This window comes from Pseudoliparis swirei, chromosome 7 (assembly GCF_029220125.1).
Source record: "Pseudoliparis swirei isolate HS2019 ecotype Mariana Trench chromosome 7, NWPU_hadal_v1, whole genome shotgun sequence".
Lineage (NCBI taxonomy): Eukaryota > Metazoa > Chordata > Actinopteri > Perciformes > Liparidae > Pseudoliparis > Pseudoliparis swirei.
In genome coordinates this window covers 27,336,018-27,363,853 of record NC_079394.1, presented here as the reverse complement: position 1 = coordinate 27,363,853, position 27,836 = coordinate 27,336,018, and the positions used below count along the sequence as shown (strand labels likewise).

The window sequence follows — 27,836 nt, the reverse complement described above, 5'->3', positions numbered from 1 at the left end:
AGTATCAAAAGTAATGTTCTGATATTAAATGTACTGTTGAAAGTAAAAGTACAAGTTAATGTTGTTAATAAAAAACAAAAGTGGTCAGAATTTTTAGAATTATGAAGTTTATTCTTTTAAGTGCTGTGGGTCAAGGAGTTGTGTTGACAATAGTTGGGTTGGCTGTCATCCATCCAGGAGCAACAATGGCCAACATAATATATTGTACATAAGTCTGTTTTTGCATGTACTATGGACTTATCATCATAATTCTCCGAAAAGCAACATGACGCTATGAAGGAGTTGTAAAAATATCAACCTGATGCATCAGATCAGTGTTTTGAGAAAAGGTTAGGGTTAGGGCCTACACACGCATGGTATAGTAAAGATGTGTTTTTAGATGTAGATTTGTAGAAATCTACATCTTCTGGCAGAAGATGTAGATTTTGGTAATTTGCGTTTGGTCGAAAGAGCTTTTGGCTGCAGAGAAAGAGGTAGAGAAGGAAGAGAGGAGAGATTGATAGGCGAGCAGGTCGTCTGCGTGTTTTAGATTTTCGCCATTTCCTTTCCGACGCTCGCAAGGTGGCTCTCGGGGCGCACCGAGGCAGACGACCGCGGAGCCGGAGAGGACTTGCGAACCGGTTTGTGTCTTAAAAGGACAGAAAGAATCGAGCGATTAGAGAGAGGAGGGAGGAGGGAGGAGAGAGGAGGGAGGAGGGAGACTGTGGCAGAGTTAGGATGCATGAGTGAGAAGGTGCTGAAGGGAGGGCAGATGGAACAGACTAGGCTGGAGAGGAGGGAGAGAGGGAACGAATGTTGCGACAGACAGGTGCAAAGTCTGTTGATGTGGGCGGGTTGTCAGTTCCAGAGAGTGAGAGAGAGAGAGTAAGAGATGAAGAAGTGGCCCGAGACATGAAGTGGAGTCACAGGGAGGGTCGACGTAGAGCAGTTTCTGTCTCGGTGGTTGCCAGCTTTGTGACTATAGGGGGTGGGTGGGGGGGGGGGGGCTGAGTGAGAGAGCAAAGGAAGACAGACGGAGTAACAGGTCAGACGACTTCTCCGTCTGGATGTTGAAGTCACGCAGGAGGATGAGCGGGGGGGCGGTCGAGAGGTTCGACGGGAGGACGTCGTCTTCAAATAAATCTCCCGAACAGCCAGGAGGACGGGAGAGAACAACAGCGTGTCGTTGAACCGGACGAGTCACCGTCACAGCGTGAAACTCAAAAGTCAGTGGGGTGAAAAGAGGAAGCGGAGAGCGATTGCTATCCAGAAAAAGCACTCAAGTACAGTCACAAAGTATTTCTACTTTGTGACTGTACACTACTGCTATTTGCACTTCAAAGAGTAGTTGGCATTTAGGAAGATACGCGTATTTGAATTCTGTCCATTGAGCTAGATGCACTTGCCAAACTTTCAAACTCTTCCCTCGACAGACTCCCGCCCCAGCTAATTCTTAAAAAAGGGTCTTTCATCTTCGCACTAACAGAACTCATTTTCTCATCACTTTATCCTCTTCGTGTCGCGTCTATCACATCCCTGAACCGAGGCCTCGCCGTCTCTCCGCTCCGGTCAGCCTTCTGAACGGCGACCTCGGCGGAGCGGCGACGCCGGCGCTGCTTGACAGGCCCAATCCAGCACAATTAGAATCCATTTTGAAAGTGATAGTTAGAAAATTGCAAGTCATTCCTGATGCACCGCATGACAACTAAGTGGCAGCAGCCCAGTAGTCGACTGTCATTTCAACTGCCAGCTGATGACAACTCCAATCACCCACACAGCCGTCAATGCACTAACACACACACACACACACACACACTTTCTCCCTCCCATCCCTGTGATTAGCATGCATATATTGCTGTCAGAATCTCAAGCGGAAGTAAAAGCATTGAAATTCATAGAATATTTCAAAACATTCATTCCTGCCTGTTTGTGTCCGTCTGGATGAGCGTTCAGACCGTGGAAAAGTAAAGCTGCTTTTTCGGCGTGTGTGGCTGATGAAAACATCCCGGGGAGAAAGAGGCTTTCTGGTGTACCATAGGGTTTACGGCATAAATATGGCCGCCCCTGGAGCTCAGCTGTGTTATTCCAGCCCGCCCCACACCTAGGACACACACACACACACACACACACACACACGCCCAGAGCAAGGTCTCCTGCAGGATAGCATTGATCTCTGTTTATAGTCTCTGTATGGGTGCTTCCTTATACGACCACACGCATACGTTCATTGTTGCTCACGCAGACGTAGGATGCGAGATGCTCAGAGGCCTCGTATTCGACTCTTATAAGCGTGTTCATTGGGTCAGTTGAAAGAGTCGGGCTGAATCCCCGCTGTGGGTGGGATGGAGGTCGGGCAGCCCAGCACTTCCCAACCCGTCTTCAACCATCCGCAAAGTTGTTGCTCGTCTTCAGCCGTGGTCCGGGTCTCCTTTCAGAAGGGCCTCTCGGTTCGGTCCGGACAAACAGATTAGATTCCAGCCCGGCGTCTTTTTAGCAGTTGCGGTTTTAGCTACACTACCGTTCAAAAGTTTGGGGTCATCCAGACAATTTCGTGTCTTCCATGAAAACTCACTTTTATTCATCAAATGAATTGAAAATTGAATAGAAAATATAGTCAAGACATTGACAAGGTTAGAAATAATGATTAATATTTGAAGTATTAATTTTGTTCTTCAAACTTCAAGCTCAAAGGAAGGCCAGTCGTATAGCTTATATTTTGTTTGTTTGTATTTTTTATTCAGTCAATCAAATACAATACAATATTATCCTATAAAATATACAAAAGAGAAAGACTGAAAAGGTATAGGTAGAAGCAAGAAATGCTTATAAATTCCTATCCTAAATTGAAATCAAAATAAATCAGAAAATTAATATGAAATAAAGAAGAAAATAAAACGACAAAAAACAACAATAAACAAGATAAAAAACAAAATATATTTATATATACTACCACATACATCTTCCATATTAATTCGTTTTTAATTACATTTATAACTCTCAAGAATTTTTTTATAAATAATTTCCTTAAAAAACAAAAAGGAGTTCACCATTCTTACATCTATTTCAACATTATTCCATAATTAGACTCCTACAACAGAAATACATCTTCTTTTAATCCCTTTTTTAGCCTTTTGTTCCGTGAATTTACAAACATCTCTCAAATCATATTTACACTAATGTATTCAAAATAAACTTTGTACACAGTCTGGCAGTGACTATATCACCAGCATAACTGTTTTCAGCTGTGCTAGCATAATTGCACAAGGGTTTTCTAATCATCCATTAGTCTTCTAAGGCGATTAGCAAACACAATGTACCATTAGAACACTGGAGTGATAGTTGATGGAAATGGGCCTCTATACACCTCTGGAGATATTTCATTAGAAACCAGACGTTTCCACCTAGAATAGTCATTTACCACATTAACAATGTATAGTGTGTATTTTTGATGAATGTTATCTTTATTGAAAAAACAGTGCTTTTCTTTGAGAAATAAAGACATTTCTAAGTGACCCCAAACTTTTGAACGGTAGTGTATCTGCGGTGAACGCGGAGGAGGAATCCCACGTGAAAGCGACTGCAGGTGGTCCCCCTCGGACCGGAGAAGCTCTAGCGGCGCCGAGTCAGGTGAAGGTGTGCTTTCTGTCTGCAGCTTATGAGGTAACTTGATTAATGTGCGAGGCTTAAGTGAATCGGCGCGGGCAGAAAAGGGCCTTAAATATCTATTTGCTCCCGTTGTTTCTCCCTCTTTGCTGTCATCGACTGGCTTCCACAGCGGCCCGTTTGTTTAAACTTACGTCTTGCACCAAAATCATGCATTCAGAATATCTCTCTCTCACACACACACACACACACATATACACACGCAAATACAGACGAGGGCCGTCTGAACCACATGGTGCCATATTAGATTTAGGTGACAGTCACTCACAAACCAATTCAGCCCATAAACTTAATGACCTCCCCACTGCTTGGCCTGAATTTTTCCCTTTTGCCTTGGAATCTTAATTTGATTGCGGAAATATATAAATGTCGCTCAATCTAATTTACCCCAGTGATTTTTGGAACACGGAGCACTTTTGTGCTTCGGCAAGCAAACCTCTCAGGCCCTGATGCCCGCCGCCTGCCTTCATGTGGGAAGCTGAATCCTGTTTTATCGGGAGCGTATAAAGGCGTCATTCTTCCGTCACGGCAGATGTATGTTGAAGGAGTTGCAGGTCGGGGCCTTTTCCTCCCTGAAATAAGAGCAGGAGGCCGGTATTTCTGGGGCCCCTCGTTGTTGAATAGACAGAAGTGGTCCTCGCTGGTCAAGAGAGCGCATGCTGGCTTATCGGCACTTATGCAAGTTCAAAACCAGACGGAAAGATAGAGGGAATTTCTATTCGGGGGAATGCTTTGATGTGGGTCCCCCCCCAAAAAGTGTGGGTGGTCTGCAGGCCTTTGTGGGTTTTATATATATATATATATACATACGCTAATTCTCGCTCACTCTTTCACACACTGTTCTCGCTGCCTTTACAACGGCTCCTCGGGCCAAGTGTGATTTCACCAGGGCGGTCGCGAGGGGTTTCTAGGGCAACCTCACAGAGGCCTTGTTCTAAAAATGGCCGCCATGGTTACTTTGAAAGCCAACCCCGGCCTCTTCAGAAAAGAGCCCTGAGCGCCACTCGGGGAGGGGAGCCGGGCGAGGGGGGAACCAGGTTCTTTAATAGCTAGCACATGAGACATTCAAGGTCTCATACCCACCCAACCAGGAGTGTTGTGTGTGTGTGTGTGTAACTAAACAGTAATAGCCCTGTACTCAGTGCTTGGCTAAATTAAAAGGGCATTTTTGGCGTGGGGGGACAGTTTTTGGTGCCCAGACGATTGGATGGGGAAAGGCGAAACTCATTACCTACCCATCTGTCAGAGAGCGAGAGAGAAAGAGCTGTGGGAATGCGGATGGAGGGAGGGACGCATGAAAGGGGGCTTGGAAGTGGAGAGAGGGAGAGTGTCCGTTAAAGCGAAGGGGAACGCGGCCGAGGTTTCCAACCAGGAGACACTTCTTCAATCACTGTGTCGTTTCTCATGCTCCATGTGGTTTAGATTCTTAGAAAAAATGTTGTATTGCTGTTCATTTTCCCCGATGGGGAAAAGGAAAGAAAGAACATTTGCAAAAGAAACTGCTGCTGCTTTTACGACTTTTGGTGTATGTGTGTGTGTGCGTGCGCGTGTGTGTGTGTGTGTGCGCGCGTTTGAGTGAGAGTGTGTGTTTGTATTAGAAGTTTTTCTTTGAGCTCTCTCAGCCCCACATGTTTTTGATGTTCTCTTTTTCTCTCCCCTCTCTGGACCAGAGGCCACTCTTGAAACATAAGCTTGTGACACACACGCACGCACACACACACACACACACACACACACACACACTCGCACACGCTAAATGTATCGGCAAGTATTACAAGCCATTGCTCATTTGTAAGTTGTTATACAGCTTAATAGGTTAGCTCTCCATTCTACAAGCAGCTGCACCATGTAAACCTTTGTGTCTTGTTTAAGAGGGACTCTGTCTGTCTGTCTGTCTGTCTGTCTGCCTGTCTGCCTGTCTGTCTGTCTGCCTGTCTGCCCGTCTGCCCGTCTGTCTGTCTGTCTGCCTGTCTGTCTGTCTGTCTGTCTGTCTGCCCGTCTCTGTCTGTCTGCCTGCCTGTCTGTCTGTCTGCCTGTCTGTCTGTCTGTCTGCCTGTCTTTCTGTCTGTCTGTCTGTCTGTCTGTCTGCCTGTCTTTCTGTCTGTCTGCCTGTCTGTCTGTCTGTCTGTCTGTCTGCCTGTCTGTCTGCCTGCCTGTCTGTCTGTCTGTCTGTCTGTCTGTCTGTCTGTCTGCCTGTCTGTCTGTCTGTCTGCCTGTCTGTCTGTCTGTCTGTCCGTCTGTCTGTCTGTCTGTCTGTCTGTCTGTCTGTCTGCCTGTCTGTCTGTCTGCCTGTCTGTCTGTCTGTCTGCCTGTCTGTCTGTCTGTCTGTCTGTCTGCCTGTCTGTCTGTCTGCCTGTCTGTCTGTCTGTCTGTCTGTCTGCCTGTCTGTCTGTCTGTCTGTCTGTCTGTCCGTCTGTCTGCCTGACTGCCTGTCTGTCTGTCTGTCTGCCCGTCTGTCTGTCTTTCTGTCTGCCTGTCTGTCTGTCTGTCTGTCTGCCCGTCTGTCTCTCACAGCTGTACACATATCGGCTTTGATCCCTGCAGATGCAACCGGCGGCCACATTGGATCCACGCCCCTCTTCTGTGTACATTGTGAACGAACATTTACTTCCTCTGCCAGCTGCCATTCAGAGTGGAAAGAGCACATCTCCTCGGCGATGTTCTGCATTTCTGCACCAGGCGACACGTCTCACTTCTGCAATACGATAACAAAACATTGCTATTTACGCTGTGATGCTCTGTGCAAATGATGCTGGATAACAGCACCCAAGCTAACGGCGCCTTTTCAGGTTGCTAAACGAGGCGTCGGACTGATTCAGATGCGGTTTCGATGGGTTTCCTGTCTTTTTATTTTTACAAAACTGCTTTCGGGACACTGCAGAGGAGAAATACGAGGCCCCTCTAACCGGCTTGTTTTATTTTTATATCCATACTATAGGGTTGTGACCCTGTTTACTTCCTTCTGTCTTTTATCTTCCTATTCGCCTGCCTTCTGAGTGCACCCCTTGGACCCGTTGACCTTACCTCCCTTCATCTGGCTCGTGGACCCCTCGCCCCATCTCCATCTCTGTCCTATGAAATATTCAACTCCTGCCCCTCACCTAATTCAGAGGCCCAGAAGATGCTTTGATACGTGCGTTTGTACGTGCTTGATACCGCAGCCCTTTGATAAACGTATTTAAGAGATGTATGTCTTTGCTTTGTGCGCATGCATTCCAGTGATCTCTCCTGCTCACATGCATTCACAAGCTGCTCTCGGTCTCCCCTAACCACTCCCATTATTAATAAATGCATGATCTCACGCAGCGGTTCAGTGTGTGCGTGGATGTGGGCCTCTTTCATATGCTCACGCGTGTGTGTGTGTGTGTGTTTTAGGCGACTGCCGGAGACCCCGCCCTACTCATTCATATTCATCCTCGCATAATGACGAGCCGCGCCTCCGGATAGCACCAGTCGGGATAAGATCAAACATTATTTTCAAACAAGAGGCTGTATAATTACCTTCGCATTGAAAATGCGGAAAGGTTATGTTTTGATCGCCGTGTATTTATTTATTTGTATGCGTGTTACTCGCATAACTCAAAAAGTATTAAACCGAATCGCATGAAATTTGGTGGGATGATTGGTTATTATCCGGGGACCATTTGAATAGATTTTGGGATTGATCGGGTCAAAGGTCAAGGTCAAGGTCATGAAAAGGTCAACATCTTAAATCGCATGAAATTTGGTGGGATGATTGGTTATTATCCGGGGACCTTTTGATTAGATTTTGGGATCGATCGATTGGCATGCAACTAATGCCAACATGTTCATAATTCAATGCCCAATCTTGTGATATGCGAAGGTATGCGCTCTACCGAGTGCCCGTTCTCGTTCATACTGTAACAGCCGCGCTCACTGCTCACTTCCTCGTCGATTTCTCGGTTCTTGCGGTGGATCCCCCCGATCTGAGCTCCTGCATCTCGATATCAGTCCGGCTCGTTTACTGTCTGGGTCGTAACAGCAGTCTGCAGCCGGTCCCGATCATGCTCTCATGATCAGAGAACATGAGGCCTTCTGGCAGGTGACTGGCCAACTAATTCTGGTTCGTCCTAATGTCCATTCATTCCAAAAGAGATTTGTCGACTAATGTCGTTTCCTAAAGGGCACATTCAATGAGTTGATCAAGTCATCCTATTTCTCCTTCGGAGACGATGGATGCCTGATCTTCTCTTGGGCTTACTTATGGTGATTTGTTGAACCTCTGATCTTGTAGTACCCAACCATAACCCTAACCCAATCAAAGTTGCTTGAAACTTAATGACTAAAAATGGCGGTATGTGTACATTGCTAAATGAGTAAAACAAAGGAAGCAGCCAACGATTAATTTCGTTAAGGATTGATTCGAGGATTTTCTCTTCAAATTCACAGCGCCCAGATGTTCAATCATATTGACAAAGAACATTTGAGAGACTGGAACGATGACATTTTGGCATTTATGTCATCAAGGCATTCCTTAATAAAGGTTTAATCTCGAGTTGACTGACTAAAGTAAAGACGCAGGAGAGGAGGGAAGTGGGGGATACCTCTACATACATTAGACATTTCTTCAAAAAGATCTTTCTTGAAAACTAACCTTCCCCTCTCGCCTTTTCAGGTTTCCATCTCAGCGGCACAGTGACGGACCCCGCCACGTCCTCGACCCCGGAGCTCGTCTGCAGCGTCAGCGTCAGCTTCGACCGCTGCAAGATCACGGCCGTAACGTGCACCTGCGGCAACAAAGACATCTTCTACTGCGCCCATGTAGTGGCGCTGTCGCTTTACAGAGTACGGAAGCCCGAGCAGGTCAAACTGCACCTGCCCATCTCGGAAACCCTGTTCCAGATGAGCAGAGACCAGCTGCAGAAGTTCGTCCAGTATCTGATTTCAGTCCACCACACCGAAGTGTTGCCTACCGCGCAGAAACTAGCCGACGAGATCCTGTCGCAGAACTCCGAGATCAACCAGGTCCACGGTGAGGGAACCTGTGTGTGTGTGTGTGTGTGTGTGGGTGTGTTTGTGATCATGCAGGTGTGTGTTTTCCTGCCTCCTACATACAGGCGTGTATTGACTGCCCGATAAAGGTAAAGTGTGGCAGGATCAATATTCCTCATTAGTGAGATCCAGACAGTTAAGGAGAGACTGCGTGCTGCTAATCAACACTATAGACCTGTTATTTACCTCTGAGAGCGGGAGAACGATACAGAAACACAGACGAAGAGGTTGGCAGATATGGAGGACTCAAAATGACTTAAGTATAAATAAATAAAGCATGAATAAATATAGGAATAAATAAATGCTTAAATAAATGTATAAATAAATAAGTAAATACAGGAATAGATAAATAAATGCTTAAATAAATGTATAAATAAATAATGAATACAATAATAAATGTATAAATAAATAAATAAATACAGAAATGAATAAATATAAGTTATAACTCAACAGGACATCATTAAATAAATGTATTTCTACATTTCTGCCCCAGCTCATTTGAATATACGGACACGTAAATGTCACACATAAATAAATGAAGAAATACGTATGGACACATAAATAGATAAATAAATAAATGAAGAAATACAGAAATGTAGAAATATATTTATTTGATGATGTCCTGTTGATTTATAACTTATATTTATTCATTCCTGTATTTATTTAAGCAATTATTTATTTATTTATACATTTATTTAAGCATTTATTTATTTATTCCTATATTTATTCATGCATTTATTTATTTATTTATACTTAAGTCATTTTGAGTCCTCCATTGGCAGAGAGACGAAGAAAGACGCATATCTCTTGTTATCGATACTCTACTTGCTGCTTGTCTTCATAAAAGAGGGAGAAGACTGAAGGGCAAACAACACGGGGAGAAAGAAGCATGTTTACTGTCAAACTGGTTCGTATCTCGGAAGTAAAGAAGAAGAAAGAAAGGAGGGGTGGAAATTCTGGGGGAACTTTTTTCCAGGCATGCTGGGAAAAAGTTTGGGGGAAGTAATTCGAAAAAGAAGCAAGGTGGAAAGTAGAGACAGAAACTTCTGGGAATGGTGGACATAAATAAATGAGCAACCGAGAGAATGAGAGAAATCTTCATCATCAAAAGTGCTGTGACAGAGTTTTTTTATTTTTAAAGTTGATAGTTATTGATTTGTTGCCCTCACGTCAATAAACCTGTAAAACAAAAATGAGTCATTTGGGCAAAAGTGTCTGAAAGAATTATGACATCGTCTTCAGGTGCACACGTCTATTGACTTTGATGCTTTTTTTCAGTATTGCGGTCAATTTTTATTATTTAGTTGTTCACTTTTTTCATTCTCTTAGGTATTGCAGTAAGAAACAGGCGTACTGTACCGTCTTCATATCGCGGTATCAACAAATAAATGTTGAACTGTTCAAACGGCAGCACAATGCGTCCACGTTTGTTTAGTTTTGCTGTGGGCTGCTTTCATAAAACCACGTCTTGGGTAGGATAGGAGGATAGTATAAATGTATTTTATATTTTACTTGGATACATCTATATCTTTCATCCCTGTTTTTTATATTTTATATTTTATTCTCGTGTGTTTAGTTTATTGGTGCTGCTACTGTGACGACAAATTTCCCCTTGGGGATTAATAAAGTATATATCTATCTATCTATCTAAATGGAGGAGGGCAGACCACATGATGATATGGATGTTAAATTATAATTGCAGGCCGTTTGGTTTTGAGAGTCGTGACGACAAATTGACTGAGAGGCTTTGCTGTTTTCTTTTCTAAAATTGATCCACCTGCATTGCCGTAGTGTAGAATTGTGTACAAAATTCTGAAAAACATAAATATGATTTGTGAACGCGTTATATGGCGTTAGATGGTATTTGCACATCGAACCATTTCCCGTATTCTCGCTGCTCGCTTTGTCTGACTCTCGGCAAGCGAACGCTATTCAGTTCATACGATAAAGGAAATCGGCAAATCGTCGCTTTTGAGGAGCTGGAATCAAATCAGAAGATGTTTTACCCGATAATTGATGCATTGTTGGAGTGGCCAGTTAAATATCTGTTGAGCGACTAATGGATTCGTTGTTCCGGTCCTTCTTTGGATCTCACTTTGTCCTCAACAGTGGCCGTGTCTTTGCACGTGTTCTTGTATGGAGCGCCTGAGGACACAAATAGAAGTTCTCACGGGGGGAGAAACAGGAGTGAGACGCTCTGAAGTGAGGAGAACTTGTTCTTCCCTCATTCAGGGTCACGGGCTGCTCTGTTCAGCTGTGAATTAATTACACAAGGTTGAAGGTCGACTTTCAGACTCTTGCATCTGTATAAATAGACACAACATGAGCCTGAAATATTGACACATCATTCTGGAGCAGGAATACAATCGACGTATAACACATCTGTGTGTGTCTGTCTGTGTGTGTCTGTCTGTCTGTGTGTGTGTCTGTGTGTGTGTGACTGTGTGTGTGTGTGTCTGTGTGTGTGTGACTGTGTATGTGTGTGTCTCTGTCTGTCTCTGTGTGTGTGTGTGTGTGTGTGTCTCTGTGTGTGTGTGTGTGTGTGTGTGTCTCTGTGTGTGTGTGTGTGTGTGTCTGTGTGTGTGTGTCTCTGTGTGTCTGTGTGTGTGTGTCTCTGTGTGTGTGTCTCTGTGTGTGTGTGTGTCTCTGTGTGTGTGTCTCTGTGTGTGTGTGTGTCTGTGTGTCTGTGTGTGTGTGTCTCTGTGTGTGTGTCTGTGTGTGTGTCTGTGTGTCTCTGTGTGTGTCTCTGTGTGTGTGTCTGTGTGTCTCTGTGTGTGTGTGTGTGTGTCTCTGTGTGTCTCTGTGTGTGTGTGTCTGTGTGTGTGTGTCTCTGTGTGTGTGTGTGTGTCTATGTGTGTGTGTGTCTCTGTGTTTATGTGTGTGTGTGTGTGTGTGTCTGTGTTTATGTGTGTGTGTGTGTGTGTCTCTGTGTGTGTGTGTGTCTGTGTGTGTGTCTGTGTTTATGTGTGTGTGTGTCTCTGTGTGTGTGTGTGTGTCTGTGTCTGTGTGTGTGTATGTGTCTGTGTGTGTGTGTGTCTGTGTGTGTGTGTGTGTCTCTGTGTGTGTGTGTCTGTGTCTCTGTGTGTGTGTGTCTGTGTGTGTGTGTGTGTGTGTGTGTCTCTGTGTGTGTGTGTCTCTGTGTGTGTGTGTCTGTGTGTCTGTGTGTGTCTCTGTGTGTGTGTCTGTGTGTGTGTGTGTGTGTGTGTGTGTGTGTGTGTGTGTGTGTGTGTGTGTGTGTGTGTGTGTGTGTGTGTGTGTGTGTGTGTGTGTGTGTGTGTGTGTGTGTGTGTGTGTGTGTGTGTGTGTGTGTGTGTGTGTGTGTGTGTGTGTGTGTGTGTGTGTGTGTGTGTGTGTGTGTGTGTGTGTGTGTGTGTGTGTGTGTGTGTGCAGGAGCCCCGGATCCCACAGCAGGAGCCAGCGTGGACGATGATAACTGCTGGCATCTGGATGAGGAGCAGGTCCAGGAGCAGGTCAAGCTCTTCCTGTCGCAGGGAGGGTACCACGGCTCGGGCAAGCAACTCAACCTGCTGTTCAGCAAGGTCAGCACTCATTGAAGAATAAGAACACACACACACACACACACACACTCGCCGCTCACCTCCCGTCTCCCCCCTGCATCCTGCTGATAAATCCGCTGTCCGTCTCTTTAGTGCACTTCTCTTCTATTCCCTCGTGAAACGAGGCCTTCTCCCTTCAAAGTAATCCCAGACAGAACAACTTGCATATATTGGCACGTACATTAAAAGGCGTCTCTTAGCCGGAGCTGATTGCAGAAGGGGAGTGTAACGTAAAGAGAGCGAAAGAGTAAAGGCTACAGCTCTTTGTACTACTCTGTCGCCGCGATGAAACGATAACGCGAGAGACGTCCGCGGATGACGGTGGCAGAGCGAGGAGGCCGCCATGAATGTTCTGCAAGCCGAGGCCATGACGGTCCACCCCGCCCGGCTCTGGGCGCCGTGCTCGCCGGTGCCCTTTTTCAGCTCGCACGCCCACCGACAGACGCGTATCAGAATCAGAATCAGGTTTTATTGGCCAAGTAAGTTTGCACAAACAAGGAATTTGACTTGGTAAAGTGACTCTCAGTGTGCTTACACAAAATATACATTACAACACAATACAAAACAGTGCAGTACAAAACAAACAGTGCAAAACAGTGCAAAACAGTGCAACGGTCTAAGAAGTTTAAGAAAGTGACTTAAGAAAGTATATACAAGGCGGAATGGCTATATACACTAAATGCGCACAGCCACGTCGAGACCGACGCACACGGCGGCGCGCAAGGCGAGAGAATGCTCAACGCACACCTCCTGCATCTGAGCCCCGCGTGTCTTATTCCTGCTGTGCGGTTGTTAAATAAAATGGTGCCACTCCTCTGACCGCGGAGACACGAAACGCACATAACTTCTTCTACCAGGAATTGCAGGTTTTTTTTTTACTGCTTTTGACACACCGGATTTAAAAGAGTGGCAGAGCAGTTTAACCCTCCTGTCACCTTTAGGGTCAATTTGACCCCATTCAATGTTTAATGTCGGTGTTCTTTGGGGTCAATTTGACCCCAGGCTGTTTTTCACTGTGTCAAACATAAGAAATATCAACTTTTTTATTTGTTTAAAGGGCTATTTAGGTAGTCAACAAACAAACATAAAGCACCTCACACTTAAACTTGGGAAACAATATTAATTCTAATAATTTTCTGGAGGTTTTAATTGCTGGGGTCAAATTGACCCCGAGGGTAAAATATGTCAGTAAATACAAAGGTAACAGGAGGGTTAAACATTGAATGGGGTCAAATTGACCCTCAAGGTAACAGGAGGGTTAAAGGCACTGCTGTTCCAGGGTGTGTATCTAACCGTCCTTCCTCCTCCTCCTCCTCCTCCTCCTCCTCTTGCAGGTGAGGGAGATGCTGAAGATGCGTGACTCCAACGGAGCGAGGATGTTAACACTGATCACAGAACAGTTCATGGCCGACCCTCGGCTGGCGCTGTGGAGACAACAGGGCACCACCATGACGGACAAGTACAGACAGCTCTGGGACGAACTAGGTGAGGGGGGGGGGAACACACACACACACTCTGTCATACTTTCTCTCCCCGCCTTCCCGTGTTTGTTTATTTGTCCTTTGTGTCCGAGACATCCCACACAGACACACTCCAACACAAACACACTGACAGCCCGCTCTCTCCCTCTCTGTGAATCACAAGACGTTCATTACAGCAAATCACGCCTCGTCAAAAATAATATTATGACCTCCGTAACATTTTGGAACACTTCGCGTTACACATCTCAGTCGATGCGACAGAGCGGCGCTTGGCTTGATGTAGGAATGCGGTCCTTCTGACAAGATGTGCTGCACCTACCGCAAAACACTTCCTCGCAGGAAGGAAGAAAAACCAAACTCCCGTCGCCGGTCGTGTTTCTCTCCCGTCTTCGTCGTTTCCCCCTCACGTCTCGGTCGATGTAGCTGCTGCTGTTGACGTGTTCCTTCCCCCCTTTGGTCGGGTTCTGCACTTTGTGAGGACAGCGCCGTGATCTCATCTGTTTCAATCCCACGGACGTGTGTGTGTGTGTGTGTGTGTGTGTACAGTCTCTTTGAAGTCCACACTTCAAACCCTTCTTCCCAACTCCTTATCACTCCCCCCGATGTGCGGTGAATGCTGCCTCTCGGCACCGCTCTCCCTCTCCGTCTGCGTCTCCCTCTCTTTTGTCTTTCTCCTCTTTTCTTAGCAGCTCCCGCTCTCCAGCAGACACAAAGCCGCGCCTCGTTCACTCGTCCTCGCCCGAGTCTCCTCGTGCAAATCATCACCGCTCCCATTTCCTTTTCCACCTCCCTTTTATTTTCTGCTCTTCCTCTGTTCTTTTGTATTCTCTTTCTCTCTTCGTGTTCTGTCTCCGTCCTTGTCTTCGTCCTTCCCCCCCCCCCAGACTCCAGCAGTCTTGGGTAAAATCCCTGAATGTGCTCGCATCCCCAGAGACATCGCCACTTTTCATATTCTGTTTGTTCCAATTTACTCCAAAATGTTGTGTGTGCAGTCGGCACGGCCTCGGGACGAGTTAAGTTCTCTGTTTTATTTTGTTTATTTATTTATATTTTATTAGTGTTCAGACTCTCACATACACATATTAAAATTTGTCAGATTATTTGTATAAAGAGAAGTAAAAAACAAAAAAAGAAACACATATGCAAACTAGAATGGGCACTCGGTAGAGCGCATACCTTCGCATATCACAAGATTGGGCATTGAATTATGAACATGTTGGCATTAGTTGCATGCCAATTGGATATAAATTGACCGTGCTATGGTAAAAAGAAGATTTTGACCTTTTCATGACCTTGACCTTTGATCCGATTGATCCCAAAATCTAATCAAATGGTCCCCGGATAATAACCAATCATCCCACCAAATTTCATGCGATTCGGTTTAATACTTTTTGTGTTATGCGAGGAACACGCATACAAATAAATAAATTAATAAATACACGGCGATCAAAACATAACCTTCCGCATTTTCAATGCGAAGGAAATAAAGAAACAAAAACAATACCATAGTAACAAAACTATAAATAAATAAAACGGGGAGAAATCATTTTCTATAGAGTAAAGAAATACAGTTAGGCCATTTATCTGTGACATAGTTGCACCACTTTGAAGTTTTCTGTTTTCACACACTTTTTGTATCCCAGTGCAAGATGGCGGCGGCATACAAAATGTGCACTGAAAAAAAGATTTTCTTTTAACCCTCCTGTTACCTTTATATTTAGTGACATATTTTACCCTCAGGGTCAATTTGACCCCAGCAATTAAAACCTCCAGAAAATTATTTGAATTAATATTGTTTCCCAAGTTTAAGTGTGAGGTACTTTATGTTTGTTTGTTGACTACCTAAATAGCCCTTTAAATATATAAAAAAGTTGATATTTCTCATCTATTTGACACAGTGAAAAACAGCCTGGGGTCAAATTGACCCCAAAGAACACCGACATTAAACATTGAATGGGGTCAAAATGACTCAAAGGTAACAGGAGGGTTAAAATAAATGCCGCACATCTTTAAAAAACCCCCGCCTCCAGCGTCCTGCATGATAACTCTATTGAGGATATTTGTTTTACAACCTAAAAACAACACACCTGTCCTCATTGTATGGCTTACCGCCGACGTCACGGTCGCACACTGGAAAGTCGGGCAGCGGACTAAAGAGTTGTGTGGGTGTCCAGGTGCCCTGTGGATGTGCATCGTGCTGAACCCCCACTGCAAGGCGGAGCAGAAGTCCTCGTGGCTGCGCCAGCTGCGCAGGTGGAACGGCGTGGACGTCTGCCCCTGGGAGGACGGTAACCACGGCAACGAGCTGCCCAACCTCACCCACTCGCTGCCTCAGGGCGCTCACGGCAACCAAGGTCAGAGATTGACACGTTTTTGCATGTCTGTCAACAACATATTTACCGTGTAACGCATCTCGGGAGGGGGGGGGGGCGCTCGTATCGTCTGTAAACATCAGAAGCGGAACGTCGGCGTTCATCCCAAATGTCACGCAGGGGGATGAACGTTTTGGTTTTTCCTTTTGCTTCGCTGAACCCGATCAACCTGTTGGAGGGTTTTTTTTCTTCTTCCCTGTTCGCTGCCGAAGCTTTCGGCAGTTGAGCAGAAAACGTCTCGAAATGTTGCAACGCCCCAGAAGATCAACTGCTGTGTCGACCTTGATGGGAATGTTTGTTTATTGTAATTATGCTAATGTTAAAAAAATGAACCTATTATGAGTGGATGTTAAAATGCTCGGGCTTTCGAGGATGAAAAGCGACCAAACGACCACGCTCGGGCCATCTTCTCACACCTCCTCCTCCTCCTCCTCCTCCTCCTCCTGCTGCAGAGATGCGCCCCCACAGGACTGTGTTCACACGGGCCATCGAGGCCTGCGACCTGCACTGGCAGGACCGACACCTCCAGCACATTATCGCCAGTGACCTCTACGCCAACTACTGTTACCATGACAACCAGGAGGGCTCCCTCTTCGACACGCGAGGCTGGCCCTTGTGGCACGGTGAGTCGACGCTCGCGCAGGTCGAAAGCGAGCGAGCGCGTCGGAGCCGGCGGGAGAACGTTGGAGTTTGAACGTCGTCTCTCTCTCTCTCTCTCTCAGAACACGTCCCGACGGCGTGCGCCAGGGTGGACGCCCTGCGCTCGCACGGGTACCCGAGAGAAGCCCTCCGATTGGCCATCGCCGTCGTGAACACGTTACGCCGGCAACTGCAGAGGCAACTGGAGCACTTCCGCCGACACAAGAAAGGTGAAGCTAGTTTTTTTGTTTGTTTTACATACAAACACCACCGTCTAACACTCATCCGTCTAATGCAGGGGTCCCCAGACTTTTTCCTCTGAGGGCCACATAACTTGTCCCTTCTCTGATGGGGTCAGTTTGTAACAGAAAAAGTGTGACGATCGCAGGGGTGCCTAAATGTAAAAACTTATTGTTTTCCAGAAAGCCACACATAACCAAATATTAATAACCCTTTAAATTGTTCTCTTACCTAACCTTTTCGCCATTATTCCTTTCTATTTGACAGGGGCTAGTCTAGGATTTGCGTGGCCAGACTAAAGAAAAAAATCAAAATGCGTCAGGTATTGTTCAGGGGGCCGGGCCAAATGTGGAGGCGGGCCGGATAGGGCCCGCAGGCCTTAGTTTGGAGACCACTGGTCTAATGCATAAATACCCTATAATGCATAAAGGGGAATATAAAAGCGTGGACAGAAGAAGAGAGGAGGACATTTCTCCAAAAAATCCACCAGTGGCAGTCATACATGTTTGGAAGATGGAGTAAATATTAACGAGTAGCAAAGGGAGAGAATATGGTGCCACCTCTTTCCGTTGCTTTTTTCATTCCTTTTTTAAAAATTCCCTGTCCTCATCATTCAATTTCATATCGGTCTGTTTATTTATTTATTTTTTTACGATTTTTTTTTTATTAACAACATAATATAAAAATATTTGTAGTGAAATAGCATTTACATTTTGTGATGCTGAAAATATTATTTTACAAAAAGAAAATATACAAATGTATAACCTTGTAGAAATCACCACACAAGGATGATGGTTTTTTTTTTTAAACATAAGATGAAAACAAGGAGAGAAAAAAAAAAAAAAAACAAGACAAAACAAAACAAAAACATGACACAAACTTTTCCCCATCCCACCCCTCCCCTTGTATGGCTCTGTTTCCTTTCATTTATACATCTACACAGTCTCTACACAGTTTACCTACACCCATCCGTACACATTTAGTTCTTTATTTTCTGTATGCAAAAAAAAAACAAAAATGTCAAATATTGCACTTTTTTTTTTTTAATATTGCTGATTATGGCTTACAGCTAAAAAAACTCAAAATCCAATCTCAGAGTTTTCTTAATAAATAATTGCAATTTGCATTTTTAAAGTTTCAAATCAAAATATGTTTTTTTTTTTTTTTGTTTATTTACAAAAAAAAAACCAAAATCACAATATTCTAATTTTCTGAGACAGTCCTGTATATCTACACAAACCAATACAGCACTCACAACAAAATAAAACCAAAATAAATAACCTGCAGCGGACTTAATTTGACGCCGGTCTCACACCACCACGATCAGCCGAGTCCAGAGATGGCAGAATATCTATGAAGGGGCCCCAGATTTGTCCAAAGGCTGCCTGCTTCCCTCTCACATTATACAATATCTTTTCAGGTGTGCAGTAAGACACAAGCTCATCGGTCTGTTTATTTGATCGTGTTTCTTTCGATTGCTCTGCTCTGTGATGGACGCTGATGCATGCATGTGTTTTGTCTCGTTGTTTACCGTGACTTTATCTGCTCCGTCTCATCTCAGAGTTGCTCCATAAAGGCCACACCTCCATCACCAACATGGAGGGCTGGGTGGGTCACCCCCTGGATCCCGTCGGTACCCTGTTCAGCACCCTGACGGAGTCGGGACGAGGGGGAGAGGAGGGCTCCAACATCTGTTTAGACCTCTCAGGTGCTGATGGAACACATTTACACATGAACACTGCCAAGGAACAAGGAACGATACGCCCGACACAGTCGTCTGTGCTTCCTTATTACCACATACTTCCTGTATGATTTATATATGATATATATGACTTGTGCTGTATAATAACATACTGTACACGGGGGCATCCTAACTAACCCACAGAAAGCAACACTTAAAGGGTCACGTTATACCAAATAAGCAGGGCTATCATCATGTAAGAAAACGTACATTATTAGATTAACACACAGATGTTTATCAAATTTAGATTTTCAACGTGCTGTATATTATTCACAGGGATTTGTTTTTCAAATGCAATAAGTATTATATGATATGATATGATATTCCTTTATTCGTCCCACAGTGGGGACATTTCAAAAATCACAGCAGCGGTGCACATCAGAGCATTAATAAAAATAATTCTAAAACACAAAACTAAATACTAAAGGTGTATACTCTCATCCCTGCCCTGTTGACGACAGTTGAGGGATTTCTAGTCTACGTAGCTGCATAATAAGACGTATTTTTCATTAAGTGCACATTCACCTTTCTCTCATAACATCTCTCTAACGTGGTTTTTTTTCACAGAAATAGCCCTCTCCTCGGAGGTAGAGAATTTAACAGAGGAATGCTCCTCAGGCGTTGGTCTTTATTTTGGATAGTCGCTGGGTTCAAACCTCTGCTATGTGACGGGCACAGTGGTTTTTGTCACGACTCAAACACAGGACCCAAGAGCACGACTCCAAAATTCAGGGCAATCAAAAGTGTTTATTTGAACATCGGAAGTCCCCAAAAATTCAAAAGAAACAAAGTACAACATAAAGTTGCTGCTGAGCAGGAAACTAAGATGGGGTTTAGAAAAACAGAAAATCACAGCTATGCTGGGAAAAAAGACCAAAGTACAAACACAATCACAACTATGCTGGAACTGCAAACCAGGACAAAAGACTAACATGAACAAAGATTACTTAGACTAGAAGGATCAGGACGAGGCGATCTGACACGAGACACAGGGAGACACCGGCTTAAAACACATGAGGAAATGGGGAACAGGTGGACACCATCAGGGGCGGAGCAGACAATCACTCTAACGAGGAAACACCGGGGCAGGAAATAAAGTTTCTGAACCGAGAGAGGACAGTTACTACAAAATAAAAGCGGACATGGAAAACAGGACTAAAACCTAAAACTTAACAGTTTTCCATATGGGACGGACTCGGCTAGTGTCCAAAAACCTCAAGAGAATAACACAGACGTTTACGGGCACTTTATTACCTTCGCATTGAAAATGCGGAAGGTTATTTTTGGATCGCCGTGTATTTATTTATTTATTTATATGCGTGTTACTCGCATAACTCAAAAAGTATTAAACCGAATCGCATGAAATTTGGTGGGATGATTTGTTATTATCCGGGGACCATTTGATTAGATTTTGGGATCAATTGGGTCAAAGGTCAAAGTCAAGGTCATGGAAAGGTCAACATCTTCTTTTTACTATAGCACGGTCAATTTTAATCCAATTGGCATGCAACTAATGCCAACATGTTCATAATTCAATGCCCAATCGTGTGATATGCGAAGGTATGCGCTCTACCGAGTGCCCGTTCTAGTTCTGACCCTGTTTCAGCGATCTGACGTTCCTCTCTCTTCTCCACAGACTGCTCCAGTGTCGTGAGCCGAGCGGAGCTCCAGCGAATGCCCGTGCAGCGATTGTTGGGGGACGGCGAATCGTACGTGGCGCTGGCGGTGGAGACGGCTCTTATGGGCTTGGGCCAGCAGCGGGTGATGCCCGACGGGCTGTATGCTCAAGAGAAGGTGTGTCGCAACGAAGAGCAGCTATTGGCCAAGCTGCAGGAAGTGGAGCTGGACGACTCGCTAGTCAAAATCTTCCGTAAACAGGCCGTCTTTCTGCTCGAGGGTGAGGGAGCTAACGGATAATATTGCCCTTTTTATTTCATTCACATCTCCCAGCAGACGCACGTAGACGCCCCTCCTCTGTCTTTCTTTTCTCTCCCTCTCACGCACTGGGGCCGACACATTCTTGCTCAAAAAAAAAGGGAAAAAACACATTGGACTCTGTCTCACTATTTATTATCCTTTCATTTTGTGGTGCAAATAGAGGCTGAGCTGCCCTGGGCCAGACCAAAATGAGCTCTTTAAACAGTAACACCAGGGGTATTGTGTCAGCACACACAGCAGTGTGTACATTTACAGGACTGGGGCTGGGGTGAGGTTTGGAGGAGGAGGAGGAGGAGGAGGACCACCACTCCCCACCCGAACCCAAACCCCTGCCTCGGCCCCGGCGCGACCACCCACCTCTGGCTCCGTCGCTAATAGAGCACCAGGCTCCGAGGCCTCTGCGGGCCCCTGGGGGCTGCAGCCGCGCCACTGTGTGATGTGGTCTGCGGCTCAGGAGCCTGTCGGGGTTTAAAATAACCCACCAGAGACGAGGGGAAGTGCAGGAAGAGGTGGGGGAGGGGTGTGAGGGTGGGGGGTGCGAGACGCCGTCTGCACACACGGGACCATATGGTTCTTCGACGTCACAGTTTGCCTTAAAGCCGCGTGGCTTTGCCGCTTCCTGGCTGCGAGCGATAAGTGACTCCTCGGTGTGCGACGGGAAAAACACGACTCGATACACGACAAAGTAAATATTCACTTGTCCTCTGTGTCGTCTGTTTTACTGTACACCTTAAACCTTCATACTAAAACCACGACATGAATTGACCTGAGACAGATAATTGTATTTTTGTGTGAATTTCTTCCACCTTTTTGTTCCGTCATTAAAAACAACCCCCTCCTTTTTTTTGCTCTGTGTCTTTTCTTTCGTCCGGGAGCAGCTGGTCCGTACTCTGGCCTTGGCGAGATCGTCCACAGAGAGAGTGTTCCCATGCACACCTTCGCCCGCTATCTCTTCACCTCCCTCCTACCTCACGACGCTGAACTGGCGTACAAAATTGCACTGAGAGCCATGCGGTAGGTCCCAAGTGTGTGTGTGTGTGTGTGTGTGTGTGTAATGCTGTCGTAACATTTTAAATCACATTTTATGGATTTTTTATGTGAAGATTTAAATGCTGATCTTCAAGTTTTGGGCTTGGAGACATTTTTATTTTTTGAACTAGAACGGGCACTCGGTAAAGCGCATACCTTCGCATATCACAAGATTGGGCATTGACTTATGAACATTTTGGCATTAGTTGCATGCCAATTGGATACAAATTGACTGCGCTATGGTAAAAAGAAGATGTTGACCTTTTCATGACCTTGACCTTTGACCCGATCGATCCCAAAATCTAATCAAATGGTCCCCGGATAATAACCAATCATCCCACCAAATTTCATGCGATTCGATTTAATACCTTTTGAGTTATGCGAGTAACACGCATACAAATAAATACATAAATAAATACACGGCGATCAAAACATAACCTTCCGCATTTTCAATGCAAAGGCAATGACTACGGAACACTCTTAAACTTGTAGGCGAGTTACTTTGTAAAGCAAAGACTAAAATCTAAAATTGAACGTGATCATCTGACATCACATTCAGATTTGTCCAGATTCCAACGCTAAATGATTATTATACATTTCGTGACACTCCTGTCCCCCGTCTGCTCCCCCCGAACTTTAGAGTCAGTCATTGTGACTGAGTCGTGGTTATTATTGTAAAACACAGACCAGTTTTGTCTTTGTCTTTGCGTGTGTTTCGTTGTTGGTCTTCCCCGTTTGTGGGTCTGACTGCATTTTCCATGTGATCTCTCTATATTAAGCTGCTTGTATTCATCTGTGGACAATGTGTACACGTGTATGCGTGTTAATCAGTCTGCGCTGCTGTGTTTTGATGTTGTGACTAGTGGGAGCTGGATGGGTGAATATTAATTCCATTAATGAGAGTGTAATTAGTGTGGATGTAACGAGGAGTACGCACACACACACACACACACACACACAGGGCCGACAGGGAGAGGGCAGTGTGGGAAAAATGTTTGTTGTGTTTCTACAAAGCTTCTCAGAGTCCATCGGTGAGAAACTGGCAAATGATGAGTGAATGAGCGATAAGTGCTGGTTTTTTTTTCTGGCTCGTACCATTGCGGACGATTGCGGAACAAAGGCACAACAAAGGCACAACAAAGGCACAACAAAGGCACAACAAACGCATCATTCACACTTTCCGCCACTTATCCAGTTAAGAGGCGTCAGGAGTTGAAATAACCCCAAACAACACGCTTGTTGTTTCAAGGTTGCCGCTTGGTGTGTGTGTGTGTGTGTGTGTCCCCCTCTGCCTCTCAACCCGAGTCCCAAACTGCTTCCCCCCCCCGAGTCAGCCGTTCCCCTCCCCGCCTCGCGAACACCCTTCACCTTCCCCGTTTCCTCCGCTCGTCTCCTCCATCCTCACTACCGTGGTGTGAAACGGGCGATTTAGAATAATATGGCCACTTATGGGTGCTCCTGGGAGCCAGGGGTGTCTCCTCAGCACATAATGAACGTGTGTAATGTAGCGTCGTGTAATATGATCGCGTATACCTCCACTCTCCCACGGGACGGCGGACGGTTAAATATAGAGGAGGAGGGAGAGGAACCAAGGCTATTTTAATGGACCCATTATAACACTATCATTGATACAAGGAGAGAGAGAGGAAGTCTTCCTCGCTCATTTTCACACACACACACACACACACACTATTTGTATTCGCAGCTTTTCTTTTATTTCCTTCTTTATTTAATGCGTGGAAGTCTGACCGCCTCTATACACAAATGCATATCCAGTATTTTGAAGTGTGTCCACGTGTGTGCTTGTGCACGTCGAAGAAGCAGAAGAAGAAGAGGAAGAGGAGGAAGAGGAAGAGTAGTTCTGGTCATGCAGGACTTGATCCCCGCTGTCGGGCCTTCTGGAGGGTTTTGTAACTCTGGGTTTGTGTACAGAGTGGAGATCTCCCAGCGGATGTGACACTTGGCTGATGGATGTGGGCCTGATGGATTATGGAAGTGAAGCGTGTTTACAGTCAGAGGGGGAGGAGCCTGAGGCGGGGAGGTCGGTCGTCGTGGTGATGCTGACCAGAGCTCCCCGAGGGGGCCTCAGGATTTAGGTTCAAATCTGGCGCGGCTGCTTTTTATCAACGTCTTTCTTTTTTTTTTCCTCCGCGGTCCCCCCTTCAGACTCCCTCCACACCGTCACCTTTGAATATATCCGACATGAGAGCTGCCCCCCCCCCACCCCCTCCCCCTCGATTGCCTCTTCCAGCTCACTATATATCGCGTTGATAATACCCAGGCATGGCAGTGCTGTGAAGACATCCAAGTTCAATGTGACGTGTGAAGCACACGTGTCATTGAGCTGAGCGTTTGGGTCGAGAAGAGGACCGTGTTTATAACCAGCCTTCACCGTTCTGCAATAGTTTACACGTTTACAACGGACTGTACTTGGATTGAATGCTTCAGAGTGGTCCATTAGGACATCGTTATATATATATATAAATATATTATATGTTGGGCTTGTTTCTCATGGAACAAGAGCACAGTATGGATTTTCCTCCCCAACATTTCGAGCAGGTTATTTTTCAGCAACCCAAACCTCTCAAGCTCCGATCCGACGGAGGCCTCCGGCTCTCTGGTGCAAACCAAACAAAGACGGGAATGTTGATGAGGCCTCCATCTTTACCCTGTGAACTTTTCTTTTTTGTGTTGCTCCGCCACACACCAGGAGTCTTCCAGAAGCTTTTAGTGGCTCTTTAGACGTTGTGTGGAATGAACCCGGCTGTTGCCACGGCTTCCAAAAACCTCCGTTTTACACCGAGCGTCAGTGTTTACACTCGCGCGCATCTCGACCCGGTTGCTGTTATCTTCCCTCTCTCTCTCTCTTTTTTTTTTTTACCCGAGCAACGCGCCCCGCCTGCGCCCTCCTGGACAGAATGCGAGTGAAGAAGAGGATGTTTTTCGCGCGTGCCTTCGCTCGGGCGGCAACAATATCACGTGCACTTTGCTCTGAAATTGAAACTGGCATTTAGCATCACATTGCTGTTACCGGGCTGCTTTGATCTGTTTTAAAAAAGGGCAGGTGTGTGTGTGTGTGTGTGTGTGTGTGCGCCTGCCTATCTGTGTGTGTCTGTGCGCTGGCACTCTTCATCCGTGTGCGTCGGTATTTGTTTGATGTGTGTCCAGCCTTACAGGGCTGGAAGGTGAATTCCTTAATTTCCCCATGGACTCAATTAGCTCTGTGATTGGCTGAGAGAAGAAGGCCAGGCTGTGCTGTCTTCTGAAGGAAAGAAGACCTTTGAAACGGAGGTGGGAAGAGAAGCGAAGCGGAATAGGAGATGAGCCGGCCACGGCGGCGGTGCCGGCGAAGACTCGGCCCGGTCGGTGTTATTATAATGAGAGACGGAGAGAGAGAGAGACCCTTCATCCACCAGCAGGTGTTGCACGGCCCTGACTTCATTATGACCAATTAGAGTGAAGAAAATACTAATTATCCCGTGGTTTCTAGGTGATTAGATGGCAGGCTTGGGAGTAAATTGCAGGAATAGGCGAACTGTAATCCCCCTGTTGATCACTAAAGCCATTTTCATTTTGAAGTCACTGTCAGACCATCATCATGAAGACTCTTCTCTGTCTGTACTGTTTCTGTCTGATTTCAGAGGGATTTTGATGATTCTTTGACCTTTTGGTGCGTCTGATGAATATTCACTCTATTTCTCTGCCACTCTGTCAACGCTATACTTTTTAATGCTCTGCTGAATGCTCGTGTGAAAATGAGCCTTACGTGGATCTAATTCTATCTCTCTCTCTCGCTCTCGCTCTCTCTCGCTCTCCGTCAGGTTGCCGGTGTTGGAGTCGACGGCCTCGTCCGGCGACCTGTCTCGACCCCACCACATCGTGTCAGTGGTGCCCAACCGCTACCCGCGCTGGTTCACCCTGAGCCACATCGAGTCTCAGCAGTGTGAGCTGGCCTCCACCATGCTCACTGCTGCCAAAGGTGCGGAGACACACACACACACACACACACACACACAGGAACCAACTCACTGGATGCAAGGGGAGGCTCTCGGTGAGCACGAGCAACAGTCTGAAGCGCTCCTTCTGTTTCGAATCCCTTGTAGGTGACAGTCGCAGGCTGGAGACGGTCCTGGAGTCCATCCAGAAAAACATTCACTCCTCGTCTCACATCTTCAAACTGGCACAAGACGCGTTCAAGATCGCCACTCTGATGGACAGCCTGCCCGACATCACGCTTCTCAAGGTCTCTCTGGAGCTGGGACTGCAGGTACGGGAACACGCCCACGCCGGGTGTCCGAACGAGTGCGGCCGTGCATCGGCACCATTTTTTTTCCGGGGGCTGACAGGTCATATTGTATGAAATTGGAACGTGTTCAGAGGGTGGTGCTAATTTAAAGGTTGAGCAGAGTGAATATTTGAGACAAAAGATAACGCAACAAACTTCCATGGCATCACTTGGTTATGTACCTGTGTTAGGGACACGGTTTGAGTCGGACGTCAGGTCGTCACTCCCAGAGCTGTAACTCTCCTTTTGATTCTCTTTATAGTTTGTTGATCCTTTAATACACGAGGAAAGTTTACACCTTTTTTAAAGATGAACTCCACCGCGACACGTCGCCATGACGATTAGCTTACGTTCAGATCCGTTGGGATCACGGTCGGACTTTATTCCGGCGTTCGTGAAATTGTCGACGGTTGTTGGGTCGGCGTTATTGACTTGGAATGCGGGAGCATCAGGAACTGTATCCGCACCGCGGGGCGCAGTCGTTCCTGTTCAACGTATTCTCTGTATTCCGTGCTCTGCTTCTTTATTCCAACATGCAGCGCGGTCAGCCGGCCTCAAGACTCCCAGGAGATGTCCGCCGGAAAAAGGGGTGTAGACGACACGATGCCTTCTTTATTTTGATTATTATAATATGTATATCGACTGTTCTTCAATGGTTTGCTTGAGGGTTTCTCCTCCTCCAAGCTCCTTCCGCCAGTTAAGAGACACGAATGTGACGTGAAACAGAAAGACGGTTTGAGTATCTCTGAGTGATTGTTAAACATATAACACAATCTGTAGCCAGGCCAGACTGTAGAGCAGGGGTCAGGAACCTTTCTGACTGGGAGAGCCATAAAAGCCAAATATTTCTAAATATATTTCATTGAGAGCCATATAGTATTTAATGTATAATAAATTAAATATGTCTTGCTTTTAATGCGACTTCTGGTGCTGCATGATGCTAAGGGGGGGGGGGGCGAGCCGAGAAGTGTTAGCGCGACACGTAGAGACAGAAGTGACATGCTGCTGCGTAGAGACGATCAATAACAGACGTTTAGTTTAATAAAAGAACAAAGACGTCTTTAAGAAAAGGACCTTAAAGTAACATTACGCAACAATTGTACCTTAAAATAACAGCTTGAAAAAAATGCTGCCGCTACAATGACTTTTAATATGGCGATTTGCGGCTCCGCCATCGGGGGTCTGTGGGGAAATAACTCCGCTATGTAGGATTCTGGAGCCGCCCGATCCGGGGCGGATGTACTTCGACCTGCTTTCTGGCAGTGATTACGCAATGTCATATAGTGCCAGTCCACGCTCGCAGCTCCAGTATAAGGGCGAAGCAAGCGAAGTCTCTTGTCATGAATTACACGTTCCAATGTAAATTATGAATATGTAGCTTTTGGTGTTGTCAACAATATTGTATTCGATCACACGTACTCCACATTCAAACATTTAGAAAACAACGATATAGGCTGAAAACGCGATCGGTATTTCATCTAAACTAAATGTTGTCATTCTTTTGGTTATGTTAGCATTCATCTCCGATATCACAATGAATAAAACTATGCAGTCATATTTATGTAAAATCTTTGAATATTCTTACCTTATCGGTTGACATCATTTCTTGGTTTCTGACTTTGTCTGGTCATCAATACAAGTGTATGCGAGGCTGCATCTATCGTAACTGGGTATTTACGACACTGAAGTAAACGTTAAATACCTCCAAAACTGAAGGGGGCGCTAAAAGGGAAAAACTCCATTATGGGGCTTTAACTTACTTCTACTGCAATCTGGCGCGAAAGAGAAAATTACAGGGGGGCGGTCGGAGATTTATTTATTTTTACTCAAAATTGCCTGGGAGCCATATGCCGTCACCGGAAGAGCCACAGGTTCCCGACCCCTGCTGTAGATGTTCCA

General features: G+C 45.6%; 1 protein-coding gene across 1 annotated transcript in view; it reads left to right on the top strand.

Moving 5' to 3' along the window:
• The window catches only part of LOC130197455 (zinc finger SWIM domain-containing protein 6-like), a 51,437-nt gene that overhangs the window by 19,652 nt on the left and 3,949 nt on the right, over positions 1–27,836 (top strand). The window contains exons 2-12 of the mRNA XM_056420177.1: positions 8,279–8,635; positions 12,046–12,194; positions 13,547–13,697; positions 15,868–16,047; positions 16,518–16,688; positions 16,788–16,934; positions 18,506–18,652; positions 20,322–20,582; positions 21,502–21,637; positions 25,474–25,631; positions 25,756–25,919. Of these exons, the coding sequence (XP_056276152.1) occupies positions 8,279–8,635; positions 12,046–12,194; positions 13,547–13,697; positions 15,868–16,047; positions 16,518–16,688; positions 16,788–16,934; positions 18,506–18,652; positions 20,322–20,582; positions 21,502–21,637; positions 25,474–25,631; positions 25,756–25,919 (2,021 nt within the window). The remainder of the gene's footprint in view (positions 1–8,278; positions 8,636–12,045; positions 12,195–13,546; positions 13,698–15,867; positions 16,048–16,517; positions 16,689–16,787; positions 16,935–18,505; positions 18,653–20,321; positions 20,583–21,501; positions 21,638–25,473; positions 25,632–25,755; positions 25,920–27,836) is intronic.